This window comes from Kogia breviceps, chromosome 8, assembly GCF_026419965.1.
Source record: "Kogia breviceps isolate mKogBre1 chromosome 8, mKogBre1 haplotype 1, whole genome shotgun sequence".
NCBI lineage: Eukaryota > Metazoa > Chordata > Mammalia > Artiodactyla > Physeteridae > Kogia > Kogia breviceps.
In genome coordinates this window covers 903,852-917,301 of record NC_081317.1, presented here as the reverse complement: position 1 = coordinate 917,301, position 13,450 = coordinate 903,852, and the positions used below count along the sequence as shown (strand labels likewise).

The window sequence follows — 13,450 nt, the reverse complement described above, 5'->3', positions numbered from 1 at the left end:
TGGGTAAGGGGCTGGAGGGGCACCTGAGGGAGAGCCTGGTGGGGGAAGGAGGAGTCCCGGGCCCCAGTCTCCAGCCCTGCTCACGGAAGGCCCCATCGCTGCAAAGGGGTTCCCAGGGTGGCCCAGGGGCCGTGCAAGGTCCGGGCACCCGTCCCCACGCCTGCTTGTTCTGATGGACTGTCCCCGCATAGCCTAGAGCGTGAACAGTGCCTGCGGGGCGGGAGCTGATGGGAGGCCAGGCCAGAGGGGTGGCGGTCTCAGGCCTGCCTCTGCCCCCCCCCGGCACCCCGCCCTCCTTACCTCCACCCCCATCCCCCATCCCCATCCCCCCACCAGGTGCCTCCTATCTCTCTCTGCCCCAGCCCTTCACGTTGGCCTCTGCCCGGTACACCTCAGGCTCCCACAGCCCCAGCACCAGTGAGAAAGCAGGAGACCCTCTGCACGGCACTGCCCACCCAGCGGCTCCCCCAGGCAGCCCTGTTGATGGAGCTCCCTGGTGCCCCCCCCCCCAGGAAACCCGAGTCTGTGCTCCCAGACCCCTGGGGCCCCCGGGGAGGGGCGACAAAGGGCTGTACATGCCGGCCTCACAGCCCCAGCGAGGGCTCCAGCCAGGGCTGAGGTGCAGGCACCCTGACCTCACCAGGACCCCCGTGGGCCTGAGGCCCACCCTCCTGCCCCCACTAGGTGGGTGGCAGGGCCCATGCGGGTCCCATTCAGGCAGTTGACCTGACCCACACCTCCCCCTCGATTATTTCCGGCCAGCCTTGGGGCCATTCCAAAGCCCGAGGCCAGGGCTGCCAAGAATCCAGCTCCCGGGCGGAAGGTGCCAGGCTCTGGGACAGGAGCCTGCACCCTGCAGGGGGCTGGGCCTGTGTCTGGGGATGACCAGCCCCTGTCCCCTCACTGGCCACAGCTGCGTCCCCTCTATGTCTGCACCACACACGGGGCCTCCTTCCCCAACTTCATCCCTCCCAACCCGTACCCCAGCACTCACACCCACCCCACTCACCGCTGCTCAGAGCCGCTGACCCAACTCAGTCCTGTGCTGAGGCCCCGGCTGGCCTCGGGTAGCCTTGGACGGGACCAGGGGGACAGATGACACTTGCTAGATTTGAACAGGGCCCGGGACCCCATCAACCCAGAGAGGCCTCTGAAGGGAGGCGGCCCTCTCTGTAAGGTGGGCAGGTTCCCTCTCATCCACTGCCACTGGGGGAGGTACCAGCCTCAGCACCCCAGGTAACAGGACAGGCTGAGCTCCACAGGGTGGGCGGGACTGCTGCGGGGGTTGGGCCTATGCCCAAGGCCAGAGGGGCCCCGGGCTGAAAGAGGTGCCCAGGGGGCCCCCAGCCAGAGCCCCGACAGCTGGCCGTCGGGGGAAGCTGTGCCCAGCACACCTGGCCCTCAGTCTCTGCTTCGGGGGCAGATTTGGCTTCTTTACCTTGGCCCAAGTTTCCCGTCCCCCCGGGCCTGCTGGGCCTTTCAGATCAAACTCATACAGTGCAAACGGGGCCTCGCTTCCCCTCCCAGGGTCACCAGGCTTGGAGACGGAACGGTGGTAGGGCTTGGGTGGGGGGCGGGGGGGTTCCCAGTGCCCGGTGGGAAGTGACCAGAGGCCCCGGAGGCAGGGCAGCACCGAGGCCCTTGCCCCCTGCCCCCATCCAGGCTGCTGCGGCGGGTCTTTCTGGGACTGGAAAAAGGACCAGCCACGCAGGGGCCTCTGGCTGCCTGCCCCCGCTCAGCCTGCTGTGGCAGCGCCCAGGCCTGTCCTAGTCAGTGCCTCTTACATAAGCGGCCCTGTGGGGGGCTCAGCTGCCGCTGGGCTCAGCTGCCCTGTCCTGCCCCCAGCATCACGAGCCTCCAGTGGGCTGTCCTTGTGCCCTGGGTGGAGGCCAAGCCAGGCCCATAAATAGGGGTCTCCCCGGTAGCCTCCGCGCCTCCCGCCCGCCTCTCTGCTTGCGTTGCCTGCTCAGCTCTGGGAGAATGGCCGCTCTGAACACGCTGTGGACAGGGCTGGCCCTGCTAGGGATCCTGGGGGTCCTGCAGATTCCAACCCAGGCCCAGGCCGCCCTGCAGCCCAACTTCCAAGAGGACAAGGTGAGGGGCTCCTTGCCTGGTCCCCAAGGCAGGACAGGGCCATGTAGGGAGCAGGGCGCTCCCTGGGGCCCAATTTTCCCCCTGGGAGGAGCTGAAGGGAAGGAGGGCTGGGCCGGCAGGAGGAGGCTGACCATGAGAGTGGGGCCTTCCGGGCAATGCGCCCACCAAGATCTGGGTACATCACCCCCGACTGGCAGGGAAGAACCTGTGAGCGCGAGCGCCCACACGGCGCCTGCAGACACGCGGAGCGCCTGCGTGCCCGTCATCCCTGACGCAGCATGGTTGGCCCAACGGGCTCACGATGCCCAGGGAAAACAGGCACACCTTCCACACCTGGCTCCTAGGACACACCTCCGCGCGCGGGCGCGGAGATGGGGATGCTGCACAGGGCGGCGCCGGGGGACGCCCACAGCAACCGAGTGTGCGCGCGTTCGCGACCCTCCCCCCACTGCCCGCGCCGCACGCACGCGCACAGCCACATACACACACACACACACACACACACACACACACACACACACACACACACACACACACACACACACAGCCGGCGGCGCGCTCCCCCTCGGGGGCTGCGGGAACAGTCGGAGTGGGTGTCCCAGCGGCGCGCCCTCCAGGGATGGCCCGGAGCCCTCTGGCGCCAGCTCCACGGCCAGGCAAGGCCGGACCCAGCGGAGGGGGCGGGGCCAGGCTGGAGAGGAGGGGGAGGGCAGGAGAGGGGAGGGGGAGGGGAGGGGAGGCGAGGGGGAGGGGGAGGAGTGAGGGGGGAGAGGGGGAGGAGTGAGGGGGAGGGGGGAGGGGAGGGAGGGGAGGGGGAGGGGAGGAGAGGGGAGGGGAGGGGGAAGGGGAGGGGAGGAGAGGGGAGGGGGAGGGGAGGAGAGGGGAGGGGGAGGGGAGGGGAGGGGAGGGGGAAGGGGAGGGGAGGGGAGGGGGAAGGGGAGGGGAGGGGAGGGGAGGGGGAAGGGGAGGGGAGGGGAGGGGGAAGGGGAGGGGAGGGGAGGGGAGGGGGAAGGGGAGGGGAGGGGAGGGGAGGGGGAACGGGAGGGGAGGGGAGGGGAGGGGGAAGGGGAGGGGAGGGGAGGGGAGGGGGAAGGGGAGGGGAGGGGAGGGGAGGGGGAAGGGGAGGGGAGGGGAGGGGAGGGGGAAGGGGAGGGGAGGGGGAAGGGGAGGGGAGGGGAGGGGAGGGGGAGGAGCGGGCGCCCACCCTGGCGTGTTTGGGAGGGTCCCGGCCGACCAGGGTGGGGGCCGTTCGCCGCAGTTCCTGGGGCTCTGGTTCACCTCGGGCCTCGCCTCCAACTCGAGCTGGTTCCTGGAGAAGAAGAAGGCGCTGTCCATGTGCAAGTCGGTGGTAGCCCCCGCGGCGGATGGTGGCCTCAATCTCACCTCTACCTTCCTCAGGTGGGCGGCGGGGCGGGCTTCTGGGGCCGAGAGCTCCCCGCCCAGGGTCGCGGTCTAGGGACAGCCCCCACCCCCGACTGACCCTGACCCGAGGGTGACCTGCCCACAGGAAAGACCAGTGTGAGACCCGGACTCTGCTGCTGCGTCCTGCAGGCCCCCCAGGCTGCTACAGCTATACCAGTCCCCGTGAGTGGGGCCCCTCGCCAGACCCTAGGGTCAGCTCAGGAGTGACACCGGCCGGTTGGGGACTCTGGGTGACACCCCGCCCAGCAGTACATGGGGGCGGTGGTGGCCGCTCTGCCTTGTCTGCGTGGATCTGCCCCAGGGTGCAATCTCCCCAGCTGCCTGCTGCCCCCGAGGCTTCCCCCACACCTTGCGCAGCTCTGCGCCCCAGGACCTTGGCCCTCCTCACTCCCTGCCCGGGAACGGCCTCCCCACTGGGAATCTCTCCTCCTCCCGAGAGGAGTTTGGCTGCAGAGTCTGTGGCTGTCCCATGAACTCCCGATTTTCTGAGCCTGTGTGTTTGCTGGACCCCCAAGACTTCTGGTTTGGGGACACTGGACTGTGCCAGGGCTGTGCTGGCAGGAAGCAGGGGGCTGGGGAGGGGCAGGGAAGGCAGCTAGACAGAGGGTGGAGCATCGAGGGCCCCCTCCCACACCAGCCCACAGAGGGCGCCCCTCCCCAAGGGTCCCCGACCAACCGGGCTTGTCTCCTGGGCTCCCAGACTGGAGCAGCAACCATGAGGTGTCCGTGGTGGAGACCGATTACGAGGCCTACGCCCTGCTGTACACCGAGAGCTTCCGAGGCCCCGGCCAGGACTTCTGCATGGCCACGCTCTACAGTATGTGCCCTATGCCAGCTCCCACCACCCGGTCTGAGGCCCGACCCACGGGGCAGCTCGGGGACTCCCCGGGCCTCGGGGGTGGGGGCCGAGCAGGGGTCTCCCGGATGGAGGCCAGCGGCTTCTTCTGCCCCAGGCCGCACCCAGGCCCCCAAAGCTGAGATCAAGGAGAAATTCGCCACCTTCGCCAAGGCCCAGGGCTTCACAGAGGATGGCATTGTTTTCCTGCCACAGACCGGTGAGGGGCCGCTAATCTGATGGGAGGGGATTAAGATCAGCTTAGAGGCAGACACACAGTCTCCTGATTGGGGGGGGGTGCTGAGGCCTGGGGTTCATCCGGCCGACTGCCCACTGGTCGGTACACGGCCTCCAGAGTGTGGGCGGTCTGTCCTCAACACCATGACCTTAGCCTGCAGCCCCTAGGCCGGGGACAAGAAGGCACTCCTCCAGGAAACACCCCCTCCCCGGTTCACCACGCACCCACTGTGTGCCAGGCCCCGGGTCGGCCCCCAGGATACATAGGCACCCAGCCTGGTGTGGGGCAAGCCCTAGAAACCAAACCCACGGGGGTGGGTGTGCCCGTGGGGACACAGGAACAAGCGCGCTGCGGCTCAGCGCGGGCTCCCCGAAGCCTCGGCGCCCACGGCCTCCCTGGGGCAGGCAGCCTGCTCTGGGCCCAGGGAGGGATGGGACCCCCTCTGCGTTTGGAGGAGGAGGGCCGGGGCTGGGGTGCTGATGCAGCCAGCAGTTTGAGGGTTAACCGAGACGCTCTCCAGGGCCGCGGGGGTGAGCGACAGGCGGGGCGGGGGAAGTGGCCCGGCCTGGGGCGCTGACCGCCGTCCTGGGCTTTTCTCGGCAGACAAGTGCATGGAGGAGCACACATAGGTGAGTGGGGCGCTGGGGGCCGCCCTCACCCAGCAGTGCCCACCCATGCGTTCCTTCACTCACTTGTCCACTCGGTGCGCGCTCACCACAGCCCCACCCACCATGCAAGGCTGGTCCAGGCCCACGGGGCTGCACCGAGGAGGAGGGGGCTCCACCGGGGTTCTGCGAGGTCGCTGGGGTAGGAGGAGCTGGCGGCTGGGACAGGAAGCGGAGGGAGGGGAGGGCAGGGCAGGGCAGGGCGGGGAGGCCCCCATCAGGGGGTGGGGCCCTGGGACAGCCGTTCCCCTGTGGCCTGCAGCCAGAAGGGGCCTGGGGGCCCGGGGCCGGGAGTGCGGTGTTGCCCGCCACACCGACAGGTCCTGCTCTCTTGGCCAGGTGACCCCAGCCCTCAGGACCTGGCCATGCTGCCCTGCTCGGCCTTTTCCTTCAACTCCCCCAAGACCCCAGCCCCGGCTCCTGCACCACCGGCCCTGCCCCCTCGGGCTTTATCCCAGCTCTGAGAATAAACTCCGGAAGCAAGTCAGCAGCCTGGCCTCTGTCTGTCTGTCCTGCAGTCGTTGCCCCCCGGGGCCTGGCTTTGGCGGGCCCCCGGGGACCTGACCGCCGCCCCCTTGGGTCTCCCCTGCCGCTCTGTAAAATCTTGGAGGCTGGCTCTGCATGACACCCCCAAGGGGTGAGCAAGGGCCCGCCAGCCTTGCTCCTGGTGGAGTGGAAGACGCGGCTGCGTCAGGAGCCAGGACAGCTTCGGGGCAGCGCCGACGCGACCCTCACCCACTCCACTCGGGGCCCTGTTCTCACCACAGCCCCGCAAGGCCCAGCGGCGGCTGAGCCGGTCCTGGTCAGGTGCCCGCAGCCTGTCCCCTGCGCCCCGTCCAGGAGAGGCCTGAGGCCCAGGGCACTTTTTGAAGGCGTGGGGTCAGTGCACTCAGGCTGGGCAGAGATACGGGCTTGCGGGGACAAAGAGGAAGGTGGCCGGAGTGTCCGTGCCCCCCTGGACCGGGACAGACTGACTGAGTGGGCTGGAGACAGGCCACCCTCCCATCTCCCATGGCTACCTGAGAGTCCCCAGTGCCCTGGCGTCTAGCCTGGGCCTCAAGGGCACGGCCCTGCCCATTCGCCAGGCCTCTGGCACCGCAGCTGGGCCAGAGCCCCGGAGCGCGGTCTCCCCTCCCCGCAGTCCGTCACCTTCTGCTAGCCCCCAGATTCCCGGCCGGCGTGGCCATTCTCAGGCCCCTGTCCTGGGCCCTCCTGGCTCACAACGTGCAGTGCCCACTGCAGCCTGCCCACCAGGCCCCACCCAGGCACCAAGGGTGTGAGGCTCAGAGGTGAGGGTGAACTTCTGGGACGCCTCCTGGACGAGGGGGCCCGAGGCTGTGCCTCGGCCAAGGGCTGGGGGCCGCGTCCCAGAGGGCCTGCCGGGCCTTCGCCCCCCCCTTGCTTCCAGGCACACGGCCCCTCCCCGGGAAGGAACACCTGGGCTGGCCGGGGTTGGCCGGAGACCACTGGGCCAAGGTGCTCCGGGCTGCACCCCGACCGTGAGCCCATCACAGCGGGCTCTGTCCCAGCAGGCCAGCGCCCCAGGGTGTCTTGGGAGCCTACAGGCACAGTGGGAGAGGCCACCTCGACTCTCCTACCCTGCTCCTGAGCCTGTGCAGTCGACGAGAGACACCCTCCACCATGCTCAGACGCTGCCGGTCGGCTGGACCCGTGCGCTGCCCGCGGCGTCCCCACCCAGGCCAACTTTGACACCGGCCAGCTGTGTCCAGACTTGGCTCCTCACAGACAGCCTCTTTCTGGCTGCGTTCTACCCAGAGAGGCCGGAGGGCTGGGGTGGCCCAGCCCAGCCCATACCCTCTCTGGCCCAAGCTTAGCTCCAGCCTGGGGACAGGGGACGGAGCTCGCGTCTGTCTGCTCGTCCAGCTTGGGGTGGGTGTGCTGCGGAGGACAGCAGGCCCCTCGGCCCCGCCTCTGGGTTGGGCTCACTGCCGCTGCTCAGGCCTCAGACCCGGTGAGTGGCAGCTGCCCCCGCCCCCCGATTCCAGGTCGGGGAGGCTGTGGCACAGGGGCCGCCCCCCAGCTCTCCCTGTCCCCTTCCTGCAGTTCCAGGCCACCTGGTACATGGCTGGGGCAGTGTCAGGTGACCGGGGCTTCCTGGGCTCCGAGGACAGCATGAAGATGCCCGAGGTCTCGGTGACCCCCTTGGCCAACGGCGACCTGGGCCTCAGGTTTGGGTACCCCACGTAAGTGATCCCAGGAGCCCCACCTTGGACTGGCCACAGGCCTGGCCAGCGTGAGGTCAGATGGGAGCCAGCAGGAGCCAGAGGCGTCTCTGACCCGTCAGGGAGCCAGAGCCAGGCCCGACCCTGCGCCAGGCCGCCGGGGCCGATAAAGCAGCAGCTGCAGCTCGCCTGCTCACCAGAGGGGCCCGCCTGAGGCCCGTGGAGGAGCCGCCTCACGTGTGCGCGCGCGCACGCGCGGGTGTGTGCGCGTGTGCGTGCATGGGTGGGTGTGTCTGGAGGGGAGACCAGAAGGCCCCACAGACCCCGCAACCCCTGGCTGTGTCCCCCTGTCCCCCAGGGTATCTCCTGACCTGTAAGTGAATTATAAAGCACCCGTGTGATTAAGCATCGATGTGACGGAGGGGACAGGTGGGCCCTGGGGCAGGCAGCCGTCAGCAGCACCTAAGTGGCAGCCGTTTGTGTCGTGGTCGGGCAGCGTCCTCAGGGGGCCCGGCGGGGCCTCAGCGGCCTGGCAGGGGCTGCTGCTCAGGCTGCTGGGGTCCTCCTTCCCAGGCCCCATGGCGGGTGCCAGAGGATGGATGCGACCTTCACCGAGGATGCCGTGGACGGGCAGTTCCGCAGCGCAGGTGAGGCGGGCTGTGCCGGGAGTGAGACAGAGGGTGGGGGCAGCAGCAGGGCTGGCTCGGCCGGGGCCGTGCGGAGGGGACGGGGCGTCCTGAGCCGGCGCCCAGCTCAGCAGGCTCTCGCTTCCCCAGCCACGGCCCAGACCAACGTCAGGGTGGCTTTCGCCGACTACAAGCACTTCGCCGTGTTGTACTCCGAGACGCGGGGGGGGGGGGCGTGAGGAACGTCTGGCTGCAGCTCTGCCGTGGGTGATGGGTGGTGAGTGGCCCAGCGTGAGGGCAGCGCTCCTGGCACGCCCCTCACAGCCCATCACAGCCTTCTCTGGGGGCCACGTGCAAGGTTTGGTCTGTGGTGCCCACGTGCCCCTCCCAGCAAGCTCTGACTCGGTGGCAGGCGGAACCTCCATCTCGCGGTGTCTCCTTGGGGCCCCTCCCCACACCCTCCCCACACCCCCTTCCACCTCCCAGCCCTGCCCCTCTGCTCACTGGCCCTCCCTGCTCTCAGCCCGGGCCCCAGAGCTGTTTCCTGAAGATGCCCAGGAGATGTAGCAGCTGGCACCCCAAGTGGGCTTGAACCCCAGCCAGGGCGCCCTGCTGCCCAAGCACTGTCCCCACGCCGGCTCAGAGCTGCAGGAGCTGAAAGACCCGAGACCCTGACGTGGGGGGGGGGGGGTCAGGGGGAGCCAGGCCCCAAGGCTCACTCCACTTGCCCCGGATCCAGAACAGGAGGACCAGGGGAGGGTGAGCGGTGCCCTGGCCGGTGCCCCTCAGGAGGGGGTCACAGGGTCACAGGCCGGAAGGCTTGGCTACTCTGGGGAGGGTGTGGAGCCTCCAGCCCGGGGAGGGGGCACTGGGTGTTTCCTCGGATCCTGCTCTCTTGCACAGAACAGCGTGCCTGCGCCCTCGCCTAGGTGAGTGCACGGGGCTGACCCGGACCCGGCACCCTGCTGACCCAGGGAGGCCCCTCCCGGCCAGAGGGCTGTAGTCCGGGGGTCCTCCATCCCGGGGCAGCGGCGGGGAGGGAAGAGTGGGGCCCCGGGGCGGGCCTAGGGAGGGCAGGAGGAGGTGAGAGGACGCCGCCCCTCCCCACAGCTGCCGCCCGGTTGGTTTGCAGTGAGGGACCCAGCCCAGGGGCTAGAGCAGAGGGCCATGATGCCAGGGCTCCGGGTACCCAGGCCTCCTCAAAGAGCGGTGGCCTCCCTCCAGCCCCAGGCCCCAGTACCATACACTGTCTCGAAAAGCCAGCGCTGTGCTTTTCTTGGGTGGGGGCAGGAACAGGGTGAGGGGGCAGAGGAGCTGTGTGGACCGGGGCAGGGGTGCTCTGGGTCCCCAGGAGGCCTGGGACCCGCCCGGAGAGGGACAGTGCGGGGCTCAGGCTCCAACCCCGCGGGGGTTCCGGGGACCCAGAGGGACTGGAGCGGGACCCCTCGCCTGGGCAACGGAGCCTGGCCACCCAGGCAGGCGTTAGGCCTGGGAGGGGCCGAGGCTCGGCCCCGCGGGCGGTAGGGTCCTCCAGTGGTCGGACAGGGCATCACAGTGGTTTCCCTGGGTCCCCCGCTGACCCCGGGCGCCAGGCCAGGGGTGTGGCCCTCGCGCCGCGGCGGAGACCCGCGTGCAGTTGCGCACCAGGGCCGTGCCCGACCCACGCCCAGCGCATGCCTGGGCTCCACAAGCCCCGGGGTCCTCAAAACCGCAGCCCGAGGGGGGTCTGTGCCGCTTCCCGCTCCGGGCGGCCTTCCAGCACCCCTTCTCCCTTGACCCCCGCCCGCGAGGCAGAGTTCCGTCCTGCCGTTGTGTTTATGAGGGAAATAGCACGGTCCTTCAAGGACTGGTCCTGAAGAATTTGAGGGTAAAATGGCATAATATCTGTCACGTAACTAGTTCAGAAAAAAATCATACCAGATGTAAATATGTCAAAATTGATCATGGTTCCATCTGGGTGACGGTGCGTTATAATATCATTTCTGCTCTTCAGCTGGTTAGACAGTTTTCCTTAGAAACACAGCCCTGTCCTACCAGAGGGCGAGGTCACTGGGGTAAAGAGCGCCACATCCCAGGGACGCAGACAGCCCCTCCACACCTGCACCCAACACCTGGAGGCCCTGCCGCTGCCTCTGCTGCCTGGCCGACCTGCCAGCCCCTGGCCCTCTGCAGACACTCCAAAGGCAGGGTCTCCCCCCCTCCCCCCAGCCTGACACCAGTCCCACTATGTGGGAGCAGGTGGGAAGGCCTAGAGATCCAGCACCTCCCACCCAAGATGCTACCTGCCAGCCAGCAGAGGCCTCCACAGAGAGAGACTGGGGATGAACCACTCATCCAGCCAACTTGCTTTTTTTTTTCTGCCCTTGGCAGCGCCGTGTGGCTTGTGGGATCTCTCTTCCCCAACCAGGGATCAAACCCGGGGCCCCCGGCAGTGAAAGTGCCGAGTCCTAACCACTGGACCTCCAGGGAATTCCCAGTTGATCTATTGATCAACTGATCTATCGGTTGTCATTCACTTTCCACGTGGAACAAGAGAAGACGTGGTGGAAATTGCCCAAGAGCAGGGATTTAAGGCGAGGCGGGGCGGGGTGGGGGGAAGACTCTCCAGCAGGCTCTCGGCCCCTTCCTTCGCCACTAACTCGTCCCTCCCACGTCCCCTGGAAAGGATCTGGAGTGAGGAGATGCAGTTTGCCCTTCACGGCCCATTGGGGGGCGGCCCCCCAGGGCTCCTCTGGACCCAGGAAGGGTCATGCCCCTGGCACCTGCGGATCAGCCCAGTCCTGCGTGCCCTGCTCCGGCCACACGGGGGCAGACTTCATCCAGTTCTCCACCCGGAAGCCCAGGGCTGCGTGTGTAACATCTGTCAGCTGGCACCCTCCTCTGCTCGCAACTGCTCCAGTGGGTCCCACCTCACTGAGAGTAAAAGCCAAAGTCCTTAGGTGGCCGACAAAGGCCCCCCGATCGGCCTTCTTCTGACCCCACCACTATGACTGCAAAGAGCCGGGTCACTGGAAAAAAGATTGTCCCAAGCCTAGGTGCTTCGGGTGCCTTCAGCCCTCGGACCAGCCTTTCCAATGCCCTCCTGACCCCCAGAGTTGGGGCTCCGAGGAACCACGGGGGCTTTTCCAAAACCTCCCTATTTTTTTTTTCTTAAACTGTGTCTTTTCTTTCTTTCCAGCCCTCCCCCTTAATCAGCTGAGGTTGGTTACTGGTTATTTACATTGACCAGAGGAAGAGACAAGTTTTGTTTGAGCTAAACTGAGGACTGCAGAGCAGGAGACCCAGATTCAAGAAGCACTTGAATTGTGTTCCCCAGGCTACAAACTGGGGGAGGCTTATACAAGCAAAAACTGCAAAGTTACATAAATTGTCAAGAATTAGGGTTGGAGCTGGCAATAAGGAAGCTGCTTGTAAAGCAAGAATTGGTTGGGCCCTAAAGTGCATAGTCACCAGGAGAGGTCTTGAGATTATAAGGTTGCTGGTGGCAGCGTCTAGCAGATACTATTTTGAGAACAGTTGGTCATGACCTTGAGTCTGATACAGTTCAGAAAATTCAAGTTCCCAGTGATGCAGGAACTGTCTGAAAGCACATCCGCAATGGCCACCCAGCTCCAATTTGGATGCCTGAACCACAGTTTAATATCTTGTCAGAACAACAGACATCAAACATGACAAGGGTACATTTCTTCAAGTTTTCAAAACAGCTGAGCAGGTACACAGCAAGTCAGCATGACCTTGGCATTTGGGAAGGGAATCTCATCTTCGAAGAAATACTGGCATTGGTGTTGCTGGGGAGGGGGCAGCAGGCAGCATTTATCCCTGTATTCAAAGTGGACATTCTAAACAATCATGTAATGCATTTTTCTCCTCCTCCTCCTTATTTTTTAATGGTTAAAGCAGACATACAGTTTATGTTTGACAGGCCATAAGACAGACTGTTCTAATTAGCCTAAAGTTCAAGCCAAAGTATGTATAATCCAGAATAACTTCCCCATACCTTAATATGTGAACATTTCTTTCATCAACTGTGTCTTCCCAAAGTGCTTGTTTAATTCTTTCTGTGTTGAGTGTGCTCTTGCTGTTTTCGCTGTTCTGAGACACAAACTTTAGATGGGAAATTCCTGAGAGATCTCTCTCCTACCCCATCTTGTTACGTGAACGTAACCTCAGTAGGTTTCCAATATGTGCACTCTCCCTTCCACATGGGACAGGACACCCAGGAAAGGTCCTCCCTGGCATCAAGGGACAAAAGTTGCTGAATCTGTAAGAAACCTGACCGTTGATCAGCAATGCTTTTAGAGAAAGCATGTAAAGATTAATAAACAGAAACCTTATTTAAAATAGAGTCAGGAGGCCACAAGGGGGAGACCTCACCCCCTACTGTGCAGCCCCAATTGCAGACCAACAGAAAGGTTACTACTTACTACCCAGCAGGAGGAAGGAAGATTTTTCTTCCCACCCAGCAACAGCCCAGCCAATGAGAGACCAGCACAGTTCAGCCAATGAAAAGCCACCACACTTCCAACTCCCAGTTTCCTCCAATGTACTCTTCGTTTAGAACACCCCTCCCAGTCCCCCTTCTCCTCTATAAAAGAGTTTCCCGTCGTTTGTTCTTCAGATTTGCCTGTGGTTTCCCCTAGATTGCATGCACTGAATTGTGATTCTTTGCTGTTCCCAAATAAACCCACTTTGCTGGCAAAATAACTGGCGGTTTTATCGTTTTAGGTCAACACGTACAAAATAACATGCACAACTCCAGGGATTGAGGACCTGATATCTTTAGAGGTCATTATTCAGCCTACCACATTCTACCTAGAAACAACTTCCTAGAGCCTGAGCACTGTGCCTGGAGGGACTAATGTTTAAGGCTGTCCCAGGGGCACTCACCTCTCTGGGCCTGATCCTCTAGACTAGAGTCTTGTGTACACAGCAGCTTTCATTCATCTCCATCAGACATACAGCCATATCAAGAACTCATAAGACAAAGGAGAGGCCCCATGTCCTCTCCAATCCTGCCTTAGCCCAATCATCTTGGAAAGGGCATTTCTTTCTTTTCTTTTCTATTTTTTTTTTTTTTTGGCTGCATCAGGTCTTAGTTGCAGTGCATGGGCTTCTCTCTAGCTGTGGAGTGCGGGTTTTCTCTCTCTAGTTGTGGCGCATGGGCTTAGTTGCCCCTCAGCATGTGGAATCTTAGTTCCCCAACCAGGGATCGAACCCGCATCCCCTGCATTGGAAGGCGGATTCTTTACCACTTGACCACTGGGTAAGTCCCGGGAAGGGCATTTCTACTCTTCCTAAATGCAGAGGTCATCCATGATCCCTCCCCTCCTCCCCCACACCTCTCTCCAACTCCACTCTGAGCCCCTGGCCCAGCCTTCATCAGCTCT

The 13,450-nt window shown here is 64.3% G+C and overlaps 3 protein-coding genes across 6 annotated transcripts in view; 2 read left to right on the top strand and 1 right to left on the bottom strand.

The window, feature by feature from the left end:
• Positions 1–13,450, bottom strand: part of ABCA2 (ATP binding cassette subfamily A member 2) — a 133,466-nt gene that overhangs the window by 91,450 nt on the left and 28,566 nt on the right. The window lies entirely within an intron of this gene.
• PTGDS (prostaglandin D2 synthase) lies at positions 1,806–5,741 on the top strand. Of its 4 annotated transcripts, none has more exons than XM_059071498.2 (7): positions 1,806–2,094; positions 3,353–3,492; positions 3,602–3,678; positions 4,217–4,333; positions 4,470–4,571; positions 5,193–5,218; positions 5,594–5,741. In XM_059071498.2, exons 1-6 carry the CDS (start codon positions 1,981–1,983, stop codon positions 5,216–5,218), a joined length of 576 nt encoding a protein of 191 aa, XP_058927481.1. In that variant the 5' UTR covers positions 1,806–1,980; the 3' UTR covers positions 5,594–5,741. The 4 variants fall into 4 exon arrangements, 2 of the variants coding, with proteins under 2 accessions (XP_058927481.1, XP_066896346.1); XR_010841776.1 differs by having other exon boundaries at positions 1,922–2,094; positions 5,193–5,396; XM_067040245.1 differs by having other exon boundaries at positions 1,931–2,750.
• Positions 7,255–8,415, top strand: LCNL1 (lipocalin like 1). The gene is given in 4 exon segments (XM_059072336.2): positions 7,255–7,458; positions 8,011–8,084; positions 8,214–8,287; positions 8,290–8,415. Coding segments are annotated over 4 exon segments (315 nt in total). The 5' UTR covers positions 7,255–7,336; the 3' UTR covers positions 8,335–8,415.